Here is a 24,710-nt window from a genome sequence, read left to right on the forward strand (position 1 = left end):
AGGGTCATTGAGATGTGAAAGTAATCCAGGACTCTGTTGTTGTTTGTTGTTGTTTGTGGTTGTTGTTCGGTTCCATCAAGTCAGAGCCAACTCATGGCAACACAATGAGCTATGACACAGCAAACCGCTGCCGAGTCCTGCTCCCCCCACCCCCCACCCCGCAATCCTTGTTACGTTGGAGTCCTGTGTTGCTGCCAGCGTGTTAGTCCTTAGTCCATCACCCCGAGGATCGTCCTCGTCCTTGCTGCCCCTCGACTTTACCAACCAGGATGTCCCTTCCCAAGGACCTGTCTCTGTCGATCACATGTCCAAAGTGTGTGAGATGAAGTCTCACCATCCACATTCTGGCTATCGTCCCTCTGAGACTGATGTAATAGGGCTGACAGTCCATGGTGCGTGCCATATTCTCCGACGACAACATCATTCTAAAGCATCAGTTCATCTCCGGCCTTCCTTATTCCTGGGAGAGCTCTCACATGCAGATGAGGCGATTGAAAATACCGTGGCTTGGGTCAGGTGCACTGTAGTCTTCAAAGGGACAGCTTTGCTCTGTAACCCTTTGTCTAGGTCTAGTGCAGCAACTCTGCCCAAGGCAATCTATTGTTTGACTTCTTGGCGGCTCCTTCCATGAGCCTTGATTATGGATCCAAGTCAAATTAAATGCTTGACAACATGATTCTTTTCTCTCTTTATTTTCTCTGTTGTCCTTTAGTTCAGTTGTGAGTATTTTTCTGTACATTGAGTTGTAACCCATACTGAAGACTAGAGTTCAGGACCCTTGGGACCTTAACTACCTGTGTGGACCTCACAGGAGTCACCAGGTGATACAACTCCGATGCGCCCTTTTCCTGATTTTAAGGCATGTAGTATTCCCTTGTTCCGTCACACCACTTCTTGTTCATCCATATACACGTTCCGAATGGACACAATGAAGTGTCAGAATTGCCATGCCATACTTACCCGTGGTTGAATGCCTTGGCATGGTCAATAAAACATGAGCATCTTTCCGGTATTCTCCTCTCCCAGACAAGCGCCATGTGACGTCAGCAATGATATCCCTGGTTCCACCCCCACTTCGGAATCTGGCCAGCTCCCTGTACATATCCTACTGCAACCACTGTCGGATGACCTCTAGCAAAATTTTACTTGTGTGTGATAACCATGATATTGTTCTATAATTTAAGCATCCTGTTGGATCCCCTTTCTTTGGTATGTGTACAAATATGGATCTCTTGCAATCAGCTGGCCAAGTAACTGTCTTCCAAATCTTCTGGCATAGAGGAGCAAGTACTTCCAGTGCTCCATCAGCATGCTGAAGCATTTCAATGGGTGTTTCATTGATGCCTGCAGCCTTGTGGTTGGCTAATGCCTTTAGCAGTGCCGTTTGAACTTCTTCCTTCAGTATGATTGGTTCTTGCTCATATGCCACCTCCTGACATGGTGGAATGTCAGCTAGTTCTAGCTGGTGCAGTGACTCCATGTGTTCTTTCCACCTTCCTTTGATGCGTCCTGCACCGTTCACTGTTTGGCCCATGAAATCTTTCAGTATTTCAACTCGAGGCTTGAATTTTGTCTTGAGTTCTTTCAGTTTCAGGTCTGCTGGGCATGTTCTTCCTTGTGGGTTTTCTGACTCTCGGTCTCTGCACACATCACTATGATATTTTACTTTTCTTCTCGAGTTGCCCTTTGAAACATTTTGTTCAGCTTTTTTACTTCATCAGTTCTTCTATGTGTCTTAGCTACTCTTTGATTAAAAGCAAGTTTTCAGGGTCTCTTCTGACATCCACTTTGATCATTTCTTTCTTTTTAGTGACCTTTTACTTGCTTTATGAATGATGTTCTTAATCTCCTCACCAGGTCTTCTGTCATTGAAGGTCAGTGCATCGCACCTGTCCTTGAAATGTTCTTGAAATTCAGGTAAAAAAAATACTCAAGGTCATATTTTGACTCTTTTGGACTTATTTGAATTTTCTCCATGTCAACCGGAGCTTACATATGAGCAATAGATTATCTGGTTCGGAGTCGGCCCCCGGCCTGATTGTCCCTGGTCCTGGTCCTGGTCCCTGACCTACTGCTACTGAGCTTTGTCATCTTTTCCCACAGATATAGTTAATTTTATTTGTATGTATTCGGTATGGAGAAGTACATGTGTATACTTGTCCTGTGTGTGTTGAAAAAAGGTATTTGTAATGAAGAAGTTATTGGTCTTACAAAATACTATCATGAAATCTCCAGCATAATTTCTGTCTCCAAGACCATGTTTTGCAATGGCCAATCCTTGTTTGTTTCCAAATATCGTCATCAATAACTATCAGGGCATCTTGATTCCAGGTTTGATCAGTTTACAACTGAAGACATTGGTAGAATTCTACAATTTCTGCATCACTACCTTGATGAGTAAATTTAAATAATAATTGTATTGATTGGATTTCCTTGTATTTGGTAGATATTATCCTGTCACAGATGGCATTGTACTTCAAGTTTGATCTTTAAATGTCCAGTTTGAAGATGAATTAGACTCCGTTCCTCTTGAATCTGTGAATCTGTTATTCCCAGCATAGTAAATTGTGATTTTCTGATTCAAAATGGACAATTCCAGTCCATTTCAGCTCACGAACACTTAGAATATCCATCTTAAGGCATTCCATTTCATTTTTGAAAACTTCCAATGTTCCTAGATTCACACTTGGTAGATTCTAAGCTCCGATTATTTATTATTGCTTGCAATGGTTTCTTCTCCTATGGTTTCATGTCCCAGCAGCAGGTGCGGGTCCTGAAGGCCTTACTCCATCCACACCATCACGATCAACTCTATGTAAGATAGCAGCGCTTCCTCCATCATATTTAGAGTGCCTTCTGACTTGAGGGGCTCTTCTTCTGGCACTATCTCTGACAATGTTCTTTTCATGAGGTTTTCAGTATCTCTAGATGTTTCGATGCTATTCATAGTTTTCAATGGCTAATTCATCTGAAGTATGAAAGCAATTCCTTCTTTATAGTCTGTTCTAAGTCTGTAAACTCTGCTGAAACCTGCTCACCTTGGGTGACCGTGTCAGGATTTGAAATACCCGTGACATAGTTTCCAGCATCCCAGCAACACACAAGCTACCACCGTATGACAGACCAGTGGTGGGAAGAACTATGTAACTTTTTTGTGTACTGTGATTAATAGTCACAGTTTATTAACTTTTATCTTTTTACCCAAGTTATATATATAGGTATAGATAGATTGATTCATGCACACACACACACAATCAGGTATAGACATTTAATGCTAAACTACTAACCAAAGGTTGGCAGCTTAAATGCATCCACATGTGCCTTGGAAGAAAGGCATGGTGATCTCTTTCTGAAAGGTAACTACCATTGACATTCCCTTGGAACTCTGTCTTCTCCAACCTGCATGGGGTCATTGGAAGTTGGAAACGGCTGGATGGTAACTGATTGAGTAGGCAAAAGCCGGAGAATCTTACAGAGGATCTCATTAATACCTCTCATTCTATGAAGAGTGAAGTTGAGGCCCAGAGGAGGTGTGATTCTCTTGATCAGCCAACTAGCTCGGAGAGTAAGTTCTCAAGTCAACAAATGTCATTGTCGTTCCCACAATTGTTGCTGAATTCTAAGGCTTGGGCAGAGTTGGAGTCTCCCATGCCTAACACCTCACAACTTCAAGTCTAATTCACCGGAGGGACTCATTTGCATCAGTTAATGCCCTACGAGCATAAAGAGATTAAGGCAAGGTTAGTAAATGGTTATAGAAAATTAGCCTGGACATAGCCATTGTCAGCCTTCCTTACTAGACCTGCCAGTTTCTCCCAGCCAATGATCAGGGGAAAAAAGGCTAACACTGGAGGACATTTTACTCTGTTTTCCTGTTCATTTCAAGAGTTCTAGGGCCATTAGTTCCTCTTTCTCAGAATATCTACTGGCCACTGGACAGTGTTTCTTTCTGTTGTACATAAAGTTGCTATAAATTGAAACTGACTCGGCACACCTAACAACAACATCTCTTAAAGCAGTGGTTCTCAACCTTCCTAATGCTGCGACCCTTTAATACAGTTCCTCATGTTGTGGTGACCCCCACAACAATAACAGTATTTTTTTAACATTTTATTAGGGACTCATACAACTCTTATCACAATCCATACATACATCAATTGTGTAAAGCACATCTGTACATTCTTTGCCCTCATCATTTTCAAAGCATTTGCTCTCCATTTAAGCCCTTTGCATCAGGTCCTCTTTTTTTCCCATCCCTCCCCGTTCTCCCCTCCCCCATGAGCCCTTGATAATTTATAAATTATTATTTTGTCATATCTTTCCCTGTCCGGCATCTCCCTTCACCCCCTTTTCTGTTGTCCGTCCCCCAGGGAGGTGGTCACATGTAGATCCTTGTAATCGGTTCCCTCTTTCCAGCCCACTCACCCTCTACCCTCCCAGTATCACCCCTCACACCCCTGGTCCTGAAGATATCATCTGCCCTGGATTCCCTGTGCCTCCAGCTCCTATCTGCTCTATCCAGATTTGCAAGGTAGAATTCAGATCATAATAGTTAGGGGGGAGGGGGGAAGCATTTAAGAAATAGAGTAAAGCTGTGTTTTTCATTGTGCTACATCGCACCATGATGACTGACTCATCTCCTCCCCTAAACCCCTTTTCAAGGGGATCTCCAGTGGCCGACAAATGGGTCTTGGGTCTCCACTCTGCACTTCCCCTTCATTCACTATGGTAAGATTTTTTTTTCTGATGATGCCTTATACTTGATCCCTTCCACACCTTGTAATCACACAGGTTGGTGTGTTCTTCTATGTGGGCTTTCTTGCTTCTGAGCTAGATGGCCGCTGGTTTATCTTCAAGCCTTTAAGACCCCAGATGCTATATCTTTTGATAGCGGGGCACCATCAGCCTTCTTCACCACATTTGCTTGTTCACCCGCTTTGGCTTCAGCAATTGTGTCGGGAGGATGAGCATCATAGAATTTCGATTTAATAGAAGAAAGTATTCATGCATTGAGGGAGTACTTCAGTGGAGACCCAAGGTCCTTCCACCACCTTAATACTATACCTATAGATATAGGCACATAGATCTATTTCCCCATCCTCGTATATATATTTGCATATGTACATGTTTTGTCTAGACCTCTATAAATGCCCTTTGCCTCCTAGCTCTTTCCTCCATTTCCCCTGACTTTCCTCCTGTCCCACTATCATGCTCCATCCCCACCTGGGTGTCAGCTATACCTCTTCGTTACCTTACCCTTGATCATTCCCTGCCAGGCCTGCCACACCCACCTCACCACCATTTTGGGTCCCTTGTTGTTCCCTTGTCCCTGGGTTTGTTAATACCACTTCCTTACACCCCCCCACCTCCCCCTACCCCATGTCCCCCCGGAACTGCCGGTCCCATTGTTTTTCCTCCAGATAGTTCATCCAGCCTATCTTGTTTAGACAGACCTGCGGAGATAACATGCACTAAAACAAGACAGCAAAACCCAGCAACAGTATACAACAAAACAATAACGAACCACTGACAAAGAACAAAACAAAACACATCAAGAAAGAAAAGCTTGCAGTTAGTTCAAGGATTGTTTGTTGGCCTTTAGGAGTGTTTTCCAGTCCAGTCTGTTGGGGCACCACACCCTGGTCCCAGAGTCCACTTTCAGCATTCCCTGGGGACCTTGCCTCTCTATTCCCTTGCTGTTCCGCTGCACTCCCCCAGTGCTTTGCCTCGGTGTGGTAGGATCAGGTCGGGTGCAATTCCAACACTGTGTCTCTGGTGCTGTTCCCCACATGGCCATGGGTCAGTGAGGAGTGTCATGTCTCATATTGGGGCTGGCCATGTGGTCCTCTCTGTGGACTGGCTGCTCTAATTAGGGTCATCGTCCTCAAGACCTGGTGGGCCAGGATGTGCTCCACTCTCTCCGACTCCCCCTTCATCTGCTTACATGTGCTCCGATCAGATATGACCCTCTCCTGGAGCTGCAGATTCATTGTCGACCTTTGAAACAAATTCTTCTGGGGGAAGGGGCAGGAATCTACTTAATTTTTGGTACTGGCACCAGCCTCCCAGACCTCTCCACTGGTTCCCTACTCCACACCGGAATGTTGCATTCACACCTTGAGGAACTGGGTTGAAGTCTGGTCCCTCTTTCCCTGTGGAGATATAAACAAGCAAACTCAGTACCCTTGGGTGGGTTAGCACCCCATCCTCCCGCTCCCCTTTTCTTCCTTATATTCATCCTCTTTTTTTTTCCCTTTCCCCACCTCTTTCCCAGTTGTCTACCTTGTGCATCCCTGGATTTGATCTGGTCTCTGCAATATTACACAGTCCTCACCCCAAGAATGTTTGTATACAGTAGCTGTTTCCCTATGCCCCTTGTGCATTTTTTTTAATACTTACCTCAGTGGGCTCATGTTGTACTTGTCCTTTTGTGCCTGACTTACTTCGCTTAGCATGATTTCCTCCAGTTCTTCCCATGCCGCTATGTGCCTCATACGTTCATCACTGCTTTTTAGTGATGCGTAGTACTCCATTGTATGTATATACTACCGTTTTTTAATCCACTTGTCAGTTGATGGAAATGTGGGTTGTTTCCAACTCCTTGCGATTGTGAACTGTGCCGCAATGAACACTGGAGCACAGATGTCTGGCCTTGGTTTGTTTCTTGCCTCTTCTGGGAATATGCCCAATAGGGGGATTGCTGGGTCGTATGGTAACTCGATTTCCATCTGTTTTACATATCGCCAGATTGATTTCCATAGTGGCTGTACATACTTACAGGTCCACCAGCAGTGGATGAGAGTTCCTGCCTCCCCACAGTCCCTCCAACACTTGTTGCTTTCTGATTTTTTTGAATTAGGCTACCTTTGAGGGTGTTAGGTGGTACCTCATTGTTATTTTAATTTGCATTTCTCTTATGGCTAAAGATCGGGAACATTTTCTCATATGTTTGTTGGCCATTCAGATTTCTGCCCCTGTGAAACTTCTGTTCAAGTTCTTTGCACACCTCTCAAGTGGGCAATTAGTTTTTTCTTTTTGGAATCTAGCAGAGTATTGTAGATTTTAGTAATAAGGCCTTTGTCTGATGTGTCATTGCTAAAGATGTTTTCCCAGTCCATGGACTCTCTTATTACTCTTGGTGAATTCTTTCGATGTACACAGGTGTTTATCTTCAGTATATCCCATTTGTCAATTTGCGCCTCCTCTGTGTGTGTGCCCTTCCCTACTTCTGATAGCCTGTATATTCCCTGTGCCAAAGTTCTCAAGTTGGTCCCAATTCCCTCATTGTTGGCCCTAAGGTCTGTGATCCACCTTGAGTTTATTATTGTGCATGGAGTGAGATAAGGGTCTTGCTTCATTTTTCTGCAGGTAAATATCCAGTTTTTCCAGCACCGCTTGTTAAAGAAGGCATCTGCTTCCCATTTGATAATTTTGGGGCCCTTATTAAAAATCAGTTGTCTGTATGCTGATGATTTTATTTCTGGGTTTTCAGTTTTTTTCCATTGGTCTGAATACCTGGCATTATACCAATACCATGCGATTTTGGCAACTGTGGCTGTATATTATGTGCTAACGTCAGGTAAAGCAAGCCCTCCCATAGTTTCCTTCTTCTTGACGACTGCTAATTCTGGGCTTCTTCCCTCACCATATGAAGCTGGTAATCAGTTTTTCCATTTCTTTGAAGAAAGTGTCTTAAACAGGAATTGATGTTGAATGTTATCAAATGCTTTTTCTGCATCTATCGATATTATCATGTGGTTCTTATAGTTTTTCATGTCAATGCGATAAGTAATACTAATGGTCTTTCGTATGTTGAACCATCCCTGCATCCCTGGTGTGAATCCCACTTGGTCATGGTGAATTATTTGTTTTATATACTTTTGTATTCTGTTGGCTAGTATTTTGTTAAGGATTTTTGCATCGATGTTCATTAGGGATATTGGTCTGTAGTTCTCGATTCTTGTGGGATCCTTTCCCGGTTTTGGTATCAGAGTTATACTAGCTTCATAGAAGGAGTTCAGGAATTTGCCATCTTTTTCTATGTTCTGGAAGAGTTTGTGTAGGATTGGTGTTAGTTCTCCCCTGAATGCTTGATAGAATTCTCCAATGAAGCCATCTGGTCCAGGTGATTTTTTGTTGGTAATCCCTTGAAAACCTTTTCTATTTCTTCTATTGCTATGGGTCTGTTGAGATTCTTGATATCCACCGAGGATAGTCTAGGGAGGGATTGTTTTTCCAGGAATTTGTCCATGTCTTCCAAATTGTTGAATTCATTGGAGTACAATCCTTCATAGTACTGTGTAACTATCCTTTTGATTTCATTAGGGTCTTTTGTAATGACCCTTTCATCCCTTATTCTTGCTATTGAAATTTGTTCCCTCCTTTCTTTGGTTAGGTTTTCCAATGGTTTATCAATTCTGTTTATCCTTTCAAAGAGCCAACTTTTAGCAATATTAATTTTTTCCATAGTTTTCTTATTTTCCCTCTCCTGGATCTCAGCCCTGATTTTTAGAATTTCTTTTCTTTTGCTATTAGTAGGATTGTCCTGCTGACTCTACTCTAGTTGTAAATTTTGTGCCAGCATATCAGTCATGAGCCTCTCTTCTTCAGGTGTGCATGTATTGCTATGAAACTTCCTCTGATAACTGCCTTTGCTGTGTCCCATAATTTTTGGTACATCGTGTGCTCATTTTCGTAGGTTTCTAGAAATTTCCTAATTTCATCTCTGATCTACACAAGTACACACTCCTTTTGCAGTAGAGAGTTATTCATCCTCCAATTGTTTGTTCTTGTTTTCTTTGTCTTCCTTTTGTTGATTTCCAGCCTTATGGCATAGGGTCAGAGAGAGAGGTCTTATTTCAATGTGCTTAAATTTATGTATATTTGCCTTATGCCCAAGCATGTGGTCTATCTTAGAATATGTGCCATGGGGACTTGAAAAGAATGTGAAATTTTTTGTATTTGGATGAAAAACTCTGCAAATATCTATCAGGTCAAATTGTCTAATTCTGGAGTTTAGCTCTCCAGTCTCCTTGTTGAGTTTCTTTCCCTGTGATCTGTCTTTCTCAGTGAGTGGTGTGTTGAAGTCACCCACTGAAAACTGTCGAGTCTGTGATTTCTTTTTGAAACTTTCGGAGTGTTTGGTTGACGTATTCAGCCAGTCTCTCATTCAGGGAATATATATTTGCAATGCTTAGGGGTTCTTCGCCTATCATTCCCTTTAGTATTATATAGTGTTCCTCCTTATCTCTTTTTATGGTTTGCACTTTGATGTCAATTTTATCCGAGATTAGGATTGCAACCCCTGCTTTTTTTGTATTGCTGATTGCTTGGTAGGGCCTTCTCCAGCTTTTGATTCTCAGCCTATTTTTGTCTGTAGCCTTGAGATGTGTCTCCTGTAGGCAGCAGATTGATGGGTTGTGTTTTCTAAGGCAGTCTGCTAGTCTCAGTCTTTTAATGCCTGAGTTCAGGCCATTGATATTCAGGGTTATTATCTCCATCTGCGGACTCTGTGATGTCATCTTATACCTTTTGTGTTGGGAGTTTTCCTACTTTCCTTTTTCATTAGTGTTGTGCATGTGTGTGTGTGTGTGTGTGTGTGTGTGTGTGTGTGTGTGTGAGATTCTTGACTTCTTTCCATCAAGCCAATTCTGTCTTGGGGTCTGTTTTCTCTTTGTTACCCTCTGGGTGCGGTTGTTCTATGTAACGGTCTCTTATTTATGCTTGGTGAGTGTTGTTCTTCTGCCCATACTAAGTCGGCGAGGATCTTTTGTAAGGCTGGGTTTGTTCTAACGTATTCTTTGAGTATTTCCTTGTCTGGGAAGACTTACTTCTCCATCTATCTTGATCGATAATTTGGCTGGGTAGAGTATTCTTGGGTTTGCACTGTTTTTCTTCAATTTTTGGAATATGTTACTCCACTCTCTCCTTTTTTTCATAGTTTCTGCTGATAGGTCTGAGCATATTCTTATGTGGGAACCTTTATATGTGATTGCTTATTTTCCCCTTGCTGCTCTCATGATTTTCTCCTTTTCCTCAAAGTTGGCTAGTTTAACTATTATGGGCCTTGGTGACTTCTTCTTGGGGTTCAATCTTTCTGGTGTTCCTTCAGCCTCCTGAATGGTTGCCTGGTTTTCATTTATTAGGCTGGGGACGTTTTCCTCCAAGAATTCTCTCACTATTGTTGCAGATGACTTCTTTGGTATGTCTTCCTCTGGTAAGCCAATAATTCTAATGTTGTTTCGATTCATAGCATCAGACATAGATCTTAGGTTTTCTTCAGCTTTTCTGATGATCTTATTAGATTTTGTTCATGTTTGTTCAAGTCTGCTAGGCTGTCCTCCAAGTCACTGATGCGCTTCTCTGATTCCTCCAATCGATTCTCAAGACCCGTGTTTCTGCTACTGGTTTTGGTTATCTCCTCCCTAAGCTCCTGTGTTTCCCTTTGGTGTATGCTCTTTATCTCCTCTATCGTTTCATCCTTTTTCTGTATTTTTTCCGTCATATCCTGTATGACTCCAAGCAGCATTCTGAAAATTTCTTTGTGTGGCAGCTCAATGTCTTCTTCTTCTATGTTGTTATGTTCAGGACATCTTCTGCCATTGCCTTTTGTTCCTCCTGTTTATTTGTTGAGGTCATTGGGGCTGATGGCTGTTTGTGTTGCGTTGTTTTAGAGGGACCAGGTGCCATGTTCCAGGGAGTCTAAGAGCACTGGCTCTCTCTGGGAGATTTATAGGAATGCTTCTTCGAACTGCCTACAGCTAATTTTACTATGGGATTAACCTAGCTCTGTATCCTCCTGTGGCTTCCCTATAAGGGGAGTGCCCCAGAAGGCTGGTGAGTTGCCTGCTTTGGTGTTGCAGAGGTTGGGCAGAAGTTCATGCAACAGCTTGGAATGTTGATGGGTGTTGGCTGAGCTGCCTTATCCTCCCCCCCCCCCCCCCCCCCCGCCAGGTACACAGGCAGTAATTCCCTGGTGAGAAGTTAGGCAGAGTATCCCCTGGAGGGAAAGCGGGCCTTTCCCTAGCCTTGGGCTAGCTACCCAGGGTGGACCTCACCTAGCTGGGTGTGGTACAGACATAAATGGCCTAGGGCAAAGGGAGTGTTCTGTAGGTCAGCAGGCGAGTGTGAGAGAACAGGAAAGAGACAAAGAGGAGGAGAAATATTAAAAAGTAAGACCGTTTAGACTGTTCAGGGGTATAGGGAAGCAAAAGCAACTATGTAGCTGAGTCCCACTCCCTGCCTGTGGAGCTACAAGGGTTTAGTCCCTGCCCCCAGGTAGCATGGCAAGCCCCAGTAGCAAGCCGCAGCTGAGCCGCAAGAAAAGTCACGAGAAAGCGGCTGAGCAGCCCTTAAAGAAGTGGGGGGATAGAGAGCAGAGATGTAAACAGAAGCAGAAATGTAGCTGAACCCCAATCCCTGCCCGTGGAGCTGCGAGGGTTTGTGTTTAGTCCCTGCTCAGATGCAGCAGCGGCAAGCTGTGGCTGTGCCTTATAAAAGCCCCTGTGTAGCCTTCCAAGGCTGTGTGGGAACAGAGAGCAGAGATGTAAACAGAAACAACAATGTAGCTGAACCCCCATCCTTGCTGGTGAAGCTTCAAGGGTCCTGTCCCTGCCCTGAGGCGGTGGGGGGGGGGGGGGCTCTGGCTGTGTTGAGATCAAGCCCTGCTACAGGCTCCAAATGGTCCTGGCTCTGGCAGATACAGTGGCTGGGCCAAGGTCAAGCCCCAGCCGGCTTCCACTGAGGTAAGCCAAAAGCCCCCAGCCCCTCAAAAACCCGTGGGTCTGTGCTTACTTATCTTTATGATGCTACTCCTGCGTTCCAGCGGTGTTGAATTTCCCTCTAAGCAACTCTCCTAGGCTGAATTCTGCAGAGTCCCTCTGGTATGTGTCACTCCGTCCCATAACACTATTTTTGTTGCTACTTCATAACTGTCAATATGCTACTGTGGTGAATCATCATGTAAATATCTGATATGCAGGATGTATTTTCATTGTTACAAATTGAACATCATTAGAGCATAGTGATTCATCACAAAACAATAAGTAATTATATATTGTGAAATATTTATTTCTAATTACAAATCAATGAAATTTTGCCTGGAAGCATGGTGTAGCATGGGTAAATCATCACGCCTGGTACTTGTATGTGGGCTTATCTTCATGGAGATGATAGAGGAGCAGTGTCTTGGTTCTTAAGATCAATGGAAATATGTGTTTTCCAATAGTCTTAGGTGACCCCCCCCTCAAAGGGGTCGCGACCCACAGGTTGAGAACCACTGCCTTAGCTGCTTCTCGGTTGGATTTTAAACTCTTCCTGTCGTCATAAGGAGGTCTTTGGGTGGCTGAAATCCTTTGTGATCAGATTCTAATGTACAGATTGGCGATATGAACCTACCTGCAGACAGAGTCCAGGTGATCTGCTCGTATGAAGATTATAGCCAAGAAACCCCATGGAGCAGTTCTACTCTGCGATGCATGGGGTCGCCTTGAGTCAGAATCAGCTCAACAGCAATGGGCTTTGTGGAGCTTTTAGTAGTGAGAAAAGCTAACAGCCTCCAAATGAATACTGAGGGCCATTTCTGAGATGTTTGCATATATAACCTCATTCCGTATCATGACAGTCCTAGGAAGTAGGGAAATTATTGCCCTGTTTCACAAACGAAGCACCTAGCACTCAGGAGAAGTTGAACAGCATTATAGAGATGCGATTTGAAGCCCAGGGTGAGGAAGTACAAAACCCATGCTCTGAACAGTCCCCCTAAATTTCCTTATCTTGTCTCTCCTCCCACCCCGACCCAAACCAGTACAGCATTTTCCAGCAGACATACTTTCCTTTGGAGTCGTGGTTCTGCAGAGGCCCAGGTCAGTGGCAGGCCACTTCCAAACCTCAGGACTCCCCCAGCCTTTAATGAAAGCTTGAGACGAGTATGTTTCCTTTTTATGCCTGGGGTTTCTTGTGCAACTTTTTAAAGATGCATTTCTCCCTCAAGGAGCCCTGGTGGTGTCGGGTTACACAGTAGGCTGCTTGTCACGAAGTCAGCTGTTCCTTGGGAGAAAGACAGTACCTTCTACTCTCATCAAAAAACGTCATCTCAGAAACCCACAGGAGCTGTTATACGTTGTCCTGTCGGGTCACTATGAGTCAGAATCAACTTGTTGGCAGGGAGAGAAAGAGAGAGCGAGAGAGATCTCAAGCCATCATCTTCAAAACCCAAGCTTTGGGTCTGTCTGGTTTGTAAGTTGTAGTTGATTGTCATGGAATCTGTTCTGATCACCAAGAGCAGATCACCAGATCTCTCTTCTGAGGTGCATCGGGGTGAGTTGACATGACCAGCTTGCTGGCCTGTGGTCCAGCATTGATGTAGCCATTGCACCAACCAGGGACTCCTGCTGGTCCCATCACAATGCCATGTAGCAGGCCCGCGTGATCCTTTGGGGAGGAGGTTCTTACACCTTGTACACAGCTGTCTGCACTCCCTAGATGAGGGCAGAGATTCTCTAGAGAGAATTAACAGATCTCAGACTTTGGGTATGACCTTCCAGGTATGGGCTACCCCAGATCTCTCTTCAAGAGACTCAAGTGTAAGCTGGTGTTCCCCCAAACCAAAGGATTAAACTCAAGCCAAGCACCATCCCCAGTGACAAAAGGCAATCAACAGGCATGTTTCTCCATGTTCCTGGATTAATAGAAAGAAAATAACTAGAACAGGCTGTTTAGAAAGATTTATTATAAATAATAAATAAGATAGCTTGTATTTATTTAATAAATAAGATAAATCTCCAATACTGTTTAATTAGGAATTACTCAGCAATGTAGTTTTCTCCTGATTCTGTCATCAAAACAAACAAGCAAATTCAGTACCACCAAGTTGATTCCTACTCATGGCGATCCTATCGGGCCTAGTCAAACAGCCCCTGTGGGTTTCCAAGACTGAAACTCTTAAGGGGCGCAGGAAACCTCATCGTTCTCATGGTAGGTTTGAACTGCTGACCCTGCAGTTAGCAGCCCAGCATGCTGCTCACTATACCACCAGAGCTCCTGAATCACTATGCTGGTCAACATCAACCGATTTCCATGATTTTTTTTTTTACTCTCCTTAAAGGCACAGAGTCAGTTCCCGAATTCTCCCTTATGGGTTGCAGAATCTAATTTAGAGACGAGGAAAGAAGCACAATGCTGGGTCCAAGATTGGGGGGGGGGGGGAGTTAGGGTTGAACTTTTCCCTCAAATGTCTTTTCCCCATTTTCTTCCAAGTTCAAGGTAGCAATCTGTACATTTTGAAATGTCAACCTTTGTAGGGATTTGTAAGCACCCTCCACTTTAAAGGGACCTTTTTATCTGTGCACTGTCATAAATGACTTTCAGCCTTTATACCGTTGGCTCTTTTGCGTGCTTAACTGAAGACTGTACCGCTGCGCCCATCCAAGGCCATTGTCATTTTGAATAAAAAGGTAAAGATGTGCATCAGGTCCACAGGAGAAGAAAAGTGAGAGAGGAGATATCCTTGCGGGAAAGTGGGGGTGTGCTATTTGGGCCACAGACTCATCTTCATTTCTGTCCGCTATACCAATGCCTAAGGATGGTTTATGTCAGCAGAGAATTTTCATGTGTCCAGAAGAGAAAGTGTAGGCTGTAATTACAGAACCCTGGAGCCTATAAATTAGAGCCGGGGTTAATTTTGGAAAAAGGCAGGTGACTCAGGTTTGCCTGGAACTTTGAAATAATGGTCAATCCTACTCATTTCAAAGTCTGTTCTGTGGGGAGCAGGCCCTGATGCACACGGCAGGCAGGGTAGGGCTCAGTCTCCCCCATGATAGTGTCTGTGTTACCCTGCATGCCCCTCAGCCACAGCTGATCTCACATAGAAACTTTCAGATTAATTCTGTTAAAAAAAATCACCCAGGTGAGGTTTTCAGGTGCAAATTCATGCACAGGCATGCCTCACACGCTTTATGGATTACTGATTCTGTGATTCATTAAGACGGTAAAAAATAAGATTCCCCCCCCCCCCACTATCATGACCCCAATTCTACCTTACAATTCTGGCTAGACCAGAGCATGTACATGGGTACAGATAAGAGCCAGAAACACAGGGAATTCAGGACAGATAAACCCCTCAGGAACAATAATGAGAGTATCAATACCAGGAGGGGAAGGTGAGGGGGAGGGGGGAGAAGGGGGGTACTGATCACAATGACCTATATATAACCCCCTCCCAGGGGGATGGACAACTGAAAAGTGGGTGAAGAGAGACCATCGGTCAGTGTAAGATATGAAAAACAATAATCTATAAATTATCAAGGGGGAGGGAGGGAGGCAGGGAAGGAGGGAAAAATGAGGAGCTGATACCAAGGACTCAAGTAGAAAGAAAATGTTTTGAAAATGATGATGGCAACAAATGTGCTTGACACATGGGTGTATGTATGAATTGTGCTAAGAGCTGTATGAGCCCCCAGTAAAATTATTTTTTTTAAAAACCAAGATCCTGAAACGGTCAGAAATATGTTACTAAAAAATTAGTCTCACATAGGAGGAAGAGTTGTCTTATGGATTCACTTGTGACCCCAAAAACATGTGTTGTAAATCCTCACCCCTTTACCTGTGGTTAAGGAGCTCTGGTAGCGATGTTTGTAAGTATCCGGCTGCTAACCGCAAGCATGGCAGTTCAAATCCTCAAGGTGTTTCTCAGGAGGAAGATGAGGCTGTCTGCTCCTGTAAAGATTTACCATCTCAAAAATCCCACATAGGGTCCCCGTGAGCCAGCATCGACTGGATGCCATGGGTCTTCCACCGGAAGTTATCATCCACTTGGGAATGGGTTTTCTTTGATATGTTAGTGTGGCGATGTTAGTGTAGGGGGCATCATGAGTCAGTCTCCATGGAGACAGGAGCAGATAAAGGAGAAAGGTGACAGGCCACATGAAGATGGCCACCAGGCCAAGCAAGGCACAAGAAAAGCGTTCCCCAGAGCCAACAGCAAGAGAAAGCCTTCCCTGAGAACCAGCACCCCAATTCAGATTTCTAGTCTCCCAAACTCTGAGGAAGTAAGTTTCTGTTTGTTAATGCTCACTCGTGGCATTTCTGCTGTGCCAGCGCTAGAAAACTAGGGCAAGGAGCTTCAGCTCATTGAAATCGTGACTGCCGGGTAGTGGTACCTGCCTTTGCTTCTGGCCCCAGCAGCAGGTGTGATGTCCACGGTCAGGAGCAGCACTTTCATCCACTGCAGCTTGCCTCTAAACCATGGATGGAAAGGTGATTAGACCCAACTGTAAGCTCCCTGGAGGCAAGCACCAGGCCTCATTCATCTGTGTTCCTCGTGGTCACAGCTCTCTGGCAGGTGTTACTGTCAGGTCAGGTCCAGTTGATTAATATTCATAGCAACCCCAGGTGAACAAGTAGAGCTGCCCCACGGAGTTTTCTAGGCTGTGATCTTGATGGGAACACATTGCTGGGTCTGTCTCCTTTGGCAGGTTCAGGCAATTCAGCTAGTAGTCAAGCACCCCCAGGGGCTCGGTGACTATTTTATGAAAGTTGAATGAATGGGTGGATGTGTTCAACCCTGCTCCTCCAGTCTCTTCCCATCCTACACTGTCAGCCATGAGGTATGTGGTCAGCACCCACCAGGTGCCCCACCCTGCCCCCTTGTCCTTTGGGACCCTTACACTTGGGATACCCTCGCTGCTGATTTGTAACAGGCCAACACTCCGGTCAATGTTACCCAGAATCCAGGCAGATTTCCCAGCCTTCCTGGGGGTCTAGAAAGACTTCTTATCAGATAAGTTATCTGGGGAATCTTTTTAAAGATTTCTATCACCGACATAAAAACAGCGCAATTTTCTAAATTTGTGCTTGATTTAACACAATATTTGTAAATCTGTCGTTTTTCACATTTGCAATTTATCGACACCAATTACGTTAATCATGCTGGGCAGACATCACCATTATCTGCTACCAGGTTGCTCTTCGACAGAAACAAACTCAGTGCTTTCCAAACAATGTCTCCCTCCCTACTGCTCTCGGCAACCGCTAGGCAACTGTGATCGCTACACATTTGATTTTCAGAGTCTTTTAGGTCTGCTTGTGAAAAGCATGCAGGTCACAGAATGCGCTCCATTTCGGCCACGTTCACGTGGATAGGTCAGCACTATTGTTATGCCCACCTTCCTCTTCCACTGTCACCAGCATCTGCTCCTACATTTTTTGATTCCCCTGAATACAGTGGTTCGCATGTGCATATGTTGCCATCATCATTTCCAAAACATTTTCTTTCTACTGGAGCCCTGGGTATCAGCTCTTCATTTCTCCTCTCCCTCCCTTGCCCTCCCACCCTTGGGAACCCTGAATAATTTATAAAATATTTTTATTTTCATATTTTACACCAGCCACTGTTGCCCAGCACCCACATTTCTGTTGTTCATCACCCCCAGGGCAGCGGGGGACTTGTACACAAATCATTGTGCTCCGTTTCCCCCACCTTCCCCCTACCCACATGGTATCACTACTCTCATTGGTCCTGGCGGTGGGGGGGGGGGGAGTAATCTGTCCTGGATGCCATGTGTCAAGAGCTCTTATCTGTACCAGTGTATGTGCTCTGGTCTAGCCAGATTTGTAAGATAGAACTGGGATCGCAATAGTGGAGGGGAGGAAGCCCTACAGAATTAGAGGAATGCTGTGTGTTTCATCGGTGCTATACTGCACCACTGAAAACTTTAAGGGACAGAATGCATTAATGAGGGTGAAACAGTCGAGCAGCGACCGTGAGAATGGACCACTGTAACAACTGATGGATGAGTGGATATATGTTTTGTGGTGTGTACTTTCCCACATGCGTGCACACAATCGCCTAAATTGGTTTGTACAGGTAGTATTGCCAACCATAAGAAGTGTAGTCTGGGCGAAGTTTATCTACTCAAAAGCTAAGACACCTTCCAGTGCTGTGTCTAGGATTGTGTACAGAATTTTGCTCAAGCAAACGATCTGACATGTGCAATTCCACCCTGACATGACAGTTCTCTAACTTGAATGGGCAGGAGACCGCGTTTGGTTTCAGAACTTATTTCTGCCCTTCAGCTTGGCTACTGAAATCAGTAGAGAAAAAAAAAATGTCTTTTTTTTCTGTCCAGGTTTCTTCATCAATCATTAAACTAATGGAGACTAATGATACCATTGGTTCCTCTAGATTATGTTTAAAAAGTAACCATCTTTTGTAAGATGATCATGCTTGTGACTGCTGTGTTTGTCCCCAGGAAAATCTCTTTTTCGTGATGGAGTATCTCAACGGAGGAGACTTGATGTACCACATTCAGATCTGCCACAAGTTTGACCTCTGCCGAGCCACGTAAGAGCCCATGCGAGGGGTTGGGATTTCCCCGTTGTTCTTGTCACCGACTGGGTTTTTCTGGGTTCCCTGATCAGCATGCCTAAGTCCCAGGGCAAGGTGTTTGAACTGCTGGGATTGTACCAAACAAGGCAACCCACTTTGGGAAATTGAAAGTCCTGCCAGGTTAGCTGTATCTCTCCATGTTTTGAAACAAACCACTGAAGACAGTCACCCCCGGTCCATCAGAACTGCAGCCACTCGTAGGTCTCGACCATTGGAACTTGAAAGCAAAAGTGTGCCCTTGGAAACGAGCACCACCAGAGACTGAGCTTTCTGCAGAGGAGTTGAGTGGGCAGCTCCACGTGGAGGCATAAAGTCTTGGGTTCAAAGGGCATGGGAATTCGGAACCAAGAAGAGGCTCTTCTGTCTTTGAGAATAAATCGACACCTTCTTTGGCATCAAGCAACCATCGATGCAAGGGAGGTAAGGGCAGTCATTTTCCAGGTGGGACTGCAGTCCCACCACGCCTGCTGAGCCCCCTGCCTGAGACTGGGCACCCCTCTGCCCTCTGTGGATCCCGGGTGCTGTGAGCAGTAAAGCCACTGTAAATTGCAGCAAGAAGAAACGGTGCGCCTACTGTGGTTTTCAGCGATGGGTACAGATGGGCTCTCAGTGTCCGGTGCTCCGTCATCTCTCACTCACCTCTGAGCGAGTGAGGAAGTCAACTTTGAGATGAACTGGGTTTGAAGATTGGCTAGTTCCACCAGCTCCTACAAGCGTGCTGGCGGCAGTTGCTGGGTCCAAGCCAGTGGGTAGCATCCGCTGCTCCTGCTGCCTCCGGGCACCAGCAGCCAAGGGCCCAGAGAGCATTTTACCGGATTTCTGCGGCAGAGAAAGAAGCCAGTGATGTTCACCCCAGGAAGAACTCAGCCCCACACCCTGTATCGCTCAGTAAGACACTGACGCCTACTTAGAAATAGCCTACCTTTTGTGTCCCAGCACCTTCGAGGGAGGAGGTGGGTTTGGTGTTCTCGTGGGAGAGCCAATACATATCCCTCCCAAGAGAGTCTCCCTTATCACCCACCTTAATCCCACGCCTGGGCATCGACACCCATTTCCTTTTAAGGCTGTCGACCTTGAAGAGGAAGGCTACCATCATTCTCCATCCCCTCACATCCTCTCCTCGCCTCTAAGGTTGCGTTTCCAGTCCAGGCTAGATTGGATCAGCTGAAAATCGACAATCCCGGGTCTGTTTGGAACCGCCCTGGATACAGGCAGCCGCAGGGGCTCCAGGCCAAACCGAAAGAGAGAAAAACAATGTACATTTTGGTCTATTGAGAGAAAATATTTATCTACTTGTTTATTTGTTTCATCTGTGGGTAAGTCATACTTTAGGATTAAATTTGATTATGTGAATGTGTGCGTGTTAGTTACAGGAAAATGACAGCTGGGGCCCTGTCATTTTCAATGTAAGAAGAAGCATTGGATTCACATGGCACTGACAGAGGATACCAGCTCTGTTCGGGACATACCAATCAGGGCTGCAAGGAGAGATGTGTCTGAGCCTCAATTCCTTTTGGCTTCTTTGTTTTTTTCTGTTCTCTGTCTCTTGTGTGGGAAACAGAACACTCACCATGTCGACAACCTCCCATGTACGGTTCAGTCACGCCAATGATATCATCCGTCACGAAGACCATTCCCAAGTTTTCCCATCACCTGTAACAGAAGCTACATGTCTCCTGATCAGCAGGTCTTCCGTTCCCATCTCCCCCGTCAGTCATCTCCTGTCTGAAGTGGACGGCTTCATCGCATTTTAGGATTGAACCAAACACACAATGGGTGGAGGCCATTGATCCGGGCACCTCATGGCATCAAATGGGAAATGCGGTTCGGGGGGTCTGTTTTATCTTCCTAATGTATTCATAGTGAACCTGTTTCTCCTTCCTCTAGGTTTTATGCCGCTGAAATTATTCTCGGTCTGCAGTTTCTTCATTCCAAAGGAATTGTCTACAGGTAAATGTCGCCTCTTAGAATATGGGACTTCCTGGTTCGGTTAATTTCACTGCTGTACTTTATTGACGTGAAATAGCTGGGTGCTTCTGGGACCAAAAGTTCCATCCCACAGGGACAGCGTGGATGATGCATTAGAAACAGACTGGCTAAGAAGTTCTGTCTCAAAGCAACAAGGTTGTCTTTTTTTCTGCCTCATTCTGAGGCTCCCAGCCCTCTTGGCGCTCTCTCCCATTCTTCCACTTTATCTTTCCTGTCGGATGGTTGCTTTCCATTCCTCAACTGTTTACCTTGTCACCCAGACCTCTGCTTGCTTGTTGCATTGGGTCGCCTAGAAATACACACACAAGTGTGTGTCCTGGTCTTTCAATGATTAGATTGAGGATTCACCCTATCCTAGTAAGACCTTATTAATCTAGAAATATATCCAGAGAGCCTTGTAACCACATGAGAAGGAACACATATAGTGGGGAAAGGGGACAGTTCAGGGACACGTTTCCATCCTAACAAGATGTGCCTTGAGCGTCCAGCCGAAATTCCTGGTCCAACACCTCACAGAAGCCCACAGGGCACTCTGTGAGCCTCTTCCCTCCTTGGAAGGGAGTCTGCCCACAATTCCTGGGTCGTGCAGTCTCAGGTATCATTGCCCATCTTCTGCCATCGCCCTTCCAGGAAAGCTCTCGGGTCTCCCCCCTTCCCTTTCTGAAAACAGTGTTGACCCGTATTGAATAGACACGTCTGTAAAAACTTAGACGTGTTGTTTCCAGCCCACCGCAGATTAGAGGGGGTGACAGAGAATCAGAAGCTGGCTGGCAGAGATGCTGGAGGCCAGGACAGCCACTGTAGTAAGAAGTGACAGCTGACAAGTTGACGTAAAGGGAAGATGCCAAGCAGCTAAGAGGCTCGGGGAGCGCAGGATTAGGTGTTCTTTTATGGCTAATGGAGTCGGGCAGAGGTTAAACTGTGCTCCACCCCACTTGAGCCAACCCCACTGTGCACCGCTTGGAAGGCCTCCCATCAGAGATGGCCCCTGTTTAAGCTTTGGGGCTGTAGTGACCAGCGTCTCAGCCTTTAGAGGCGCCAGACAGACCAGGGCTGCCCTGTTTAGACACTGAGAGTGAAAGGCAGAAGATAGTTTTCTGGACTGGCAGGAGTTTGGATACACGGCTGAGATACTGAAGGGGGCATTTAACCTCCAGCACGGTGATAAAGTAAATATCAGCTCCATAAGGCCACCCACCAGTGCCATTCATGTCACCGCAGCTCTGGGTAACGAAGTCATATTATACCGTTTTGTTTAATTTTTCAGGAACTTGAGACATTCCCACCAGAGCATTACTTGAGAACTTGGTGAGGATCTGTGTTTTCTTCCCTTTATAGCTGTGCATGCTACCAAGCAGCTAAAACTCACCAGTCCCCAGGGACTCAGTGGACAGCGAGAGAAGGGTGGATGGATGGATGGATGGATATAGAGAGAGCGAGGGGAAAGAAAAATAGAAAGGTTTGAGAGAACAATACTTGAGCTAGAAAGGCCCTTACCGCATGTCCCAATGCAGTCTCCTTCTCCCTACCAGACAGCCTCCTTTCACTATTCATCTTCCAAGTCAAGGACTCGAACCACAAACCCAGACCGATAAAGGCCCATCCATTCTCTCCAAAATCACTGTCGTTGAGTCGATTCTGACTCAGAGCGACCTGACAGGACAGGGTAGAACTACCCTAGTGGGTTTCTAGGAGTGTAGCTTTGTACGGGAGCAGAAAGCCTCATCTTTCTGCTGCAGAGTGGCTGATAGTTTTGATCTGCTAACTTTGTGGTTTGTAACCCAAAGCTCAGCTCTCTCTGCCACTTTAATCTCACAAACAAGTTGTACCCATTTTAGAGCTCTTACTATATCACTGTGTTTCCTGGGGCTTCTTATGCACCCATAAAAAAGACTACTGGATTTATTAAGCAAATTATTTGATTCCAATTAAGACTTGGGATGCTGAAGGGGAGGGAAAATTTCAATATCATCAGAATTGGGTGGAAGTACACCAACTTTTTTGTCAGAAGATGGGTTTTGAAAGGGGTGGGGCATTGCAGGTGCAAAAAAGTGACAGCACAAAAGACCAGGAATAGGTCTATGGAGGTCACCTGGAGGGATGTTAGCTGAATGTATCCAGTTCTAGTGGAAAGGCAGTTGTTGGGTAATTACATCATTGACAATGAACTTGCGGACCTTGAAAGACCTGCAGTGTCTTCAGAGACGTTCCGAGCCCTGGTTGGCTCGGTGTAAAAGCAAAGGAACTGGAACATCTGCAGGCTTGAACAGAGTAGCATCACAAGTATGAACACAGGAGAGCTGAACAGGACCCTAGCCTGTAAGACTGGGTCTAACCCAATGCCACTTACCAAGGCTCTCACATGGACCCTGTGAAGCAAGCACGGCATGCTTTGGTGCACCCATTTTACAGATGAGCAGTCAGAGGCTCTGAGAGGGGAAACGACTTGGCTGAGTTACTCAGCTATGCACAGTAACCTAAATGAGGGCCTCTAACGTGGCAGTACCGCCAAGCCCCGTGCAGGATAAGGCAGCATTTCGTTCTGTTGCACATAGACCTGCCATGAACCAGAGTCTACTCAGTAGCAGCAGCTATCTGTCTACCCATCTAGACCCAGTAATGAGGACCCCATACAGGACATCAGTCAGGATGAAAGAGAAGCAGGACTGATGGAAGTCCAGGCCTCCAGTCCCATCCCGACTGCTGGTGGACCATTCATGATGAAATAAGTAATCAGGACTGACTGATTAGGAACAAGGCGCCCTGGCAGTGCAAAGGTCATTGGTTCGAACCCACCAGCAGCTCTGCTAGAGAAAGATGGGATTCTGTGAAGATTAGACACTTCGCAAGCATAACGGGCAGTTCGACTCTGCCCCGTGGGCCCACGACCAGTCAGACGCAACTCCAAGACATTGGGTTTGACCGTGAAACCAGTCAAATGTTTGCTTAAGCACAAGCCAGGCCTCACTAAGAAAGCAGAACCAAGAACTGCAGCCCATCAGAAACAAAGGTAGTTTCTTCTTTGTCATCCCATAGAAGTCCTTGTGATGCAGCAGTTAAAAAAAACTCGGCTGCCAGCCAAAAGGTCAGTGGTTCAAACCCACCAGCCCTTCTGCAGGAGGAGAATAAGACAGTGCTTCTGAAAAGGTTTGCTGTCCCAGTAGAGTTATACTCTGTCCTATAGGGTTGGTGTGAGCCAGAATCTACTTTATGGAAGTGGGTTTTCTTCCTCTATTGAGACTAGGAAACAGATACGCTATTTTGATAGCTATCAGCAGACTTTAACATCTTTGGTTCTTGCTGTGTTAACATGCTTTCTTTTTGCTGCTCTTGAAAGAGCTATTTCAGTTTTCTCTCCTTTCGACAAGCTTGTTGCCTTCTCCAAGAAGATGCAAAGAGAAGTCTTAAGCAAGCAGCCCTGATATTGTCCCAATCTAGTCACCTAACAGAGTAGGGCACCCACCTGGTGAGAAAAAAGGGGGAAAAGTTAATGGTACAGCTTGAGCTCTGGTCCAGTCGGTTGAGGTCAAGGGGCCCTGGTTACTGACCATGCCCTTTGGGGAAAGAATGAGCAGATCCTCTGAGAAGAGGTTCAGGATGGCGTGCACACATTGTTAGTCCTGCTCCACACCAACTCATCTCAGATGAGTGCAGGTCATGGCAGCCATCGCCACCGCCTTGCATGGACTTACAGAGTGGAGAGTTTACAGAGTTCAGAAAGCCAGGGACAGACGACCGATGGGGAGAGAAGCTGGGGACTGGATGGTAAACTAGAATTCACGGAATTCTACAACCAATCAAATAAAGATTTAAAGAAACTGATGTTTACTCTAGCACCTGGACTCCTTTATGAAATTCAGTTTCACAGATAAAAGATGAGAAGACACTGGTATAATAAAAAAAATTTTTCCAACCCCTAGAAATCTGGGTTGACCAAAAGCTCTTTATCAGCCTTGATGCTGATGGAGCCCCTGAAACAACTAGTGTGGTATTTTCAGCCACTGTCACAAAGGCAAGAGAATTAGAGGCTGAAAATGCAGACAGGTGTGACACCAGTTATGTGTGTAGAGGACATTGGTCCCTTTAGGTGATGTGTACATTCTACATTATGTATTCCACTAGATTATGTATGGAGAGGACACAGTTTCCGTCCTAAACGCCCCTAGTTTTAAGATGAAGGTGGGAGCTGTTTGAAAGGGAGTGAGTGGGTTGTTGAAGGGGCCGGGAGCCATGTCATCTGAGGAGCAAATTTCCCAACTTAGCAAAGGAACAAGAAGGGAAAGTCTCATGTTGCTCTTCAAATATGCAGGGTCTCACCTGTGGTAACAGACGATTC

At 45.4% G+C, this 24,710-nt stretch overlaps 1 protein-coding gene across 2 annotated transcripts in view; it reads left to right on the forward strand.

The window, feature by feature from the left end:
* Positions 1 to 24,710, forward strand: part of PRKCQ (protein kinase C theta) — a 107,807-nt gene that overhangs the window by 63,065 nt on the left and 20,032 nt on the right. For both annotated transcript variants that reach the window (XM_075553177.1, XM_075553178.1), the window contains exons 12-13: positions 18,249 to 18,340; positions 20,273 to 20,335. In XM_075553177.1, the coding sequence (XP_075409292.1) occupies positions 18,249 to 18,340; positions 20,273 to 20,335 (155 nt within the window). The remainder of the gene's footprint in view (positions 1 to 18,248; positions 18,341 to 20,272; positions 20,336 to 24,710) is intronic.

The sequence above is a fragment of the Tenrec ecaudatus genome, chromosome 6 (genome assembly GCF_050624435.1).
Source record: "Tenrec ecaudatus isolate mTenEca1 chromosome 6, mTenEca1.hap1, whole genome shotgun sequence".
NCBI lineage: Eukaryota > Metazoa > Chordata > Mammalia > Afrosoricida > Tenrecidae > Tenrec > Tenrec ecaudatus.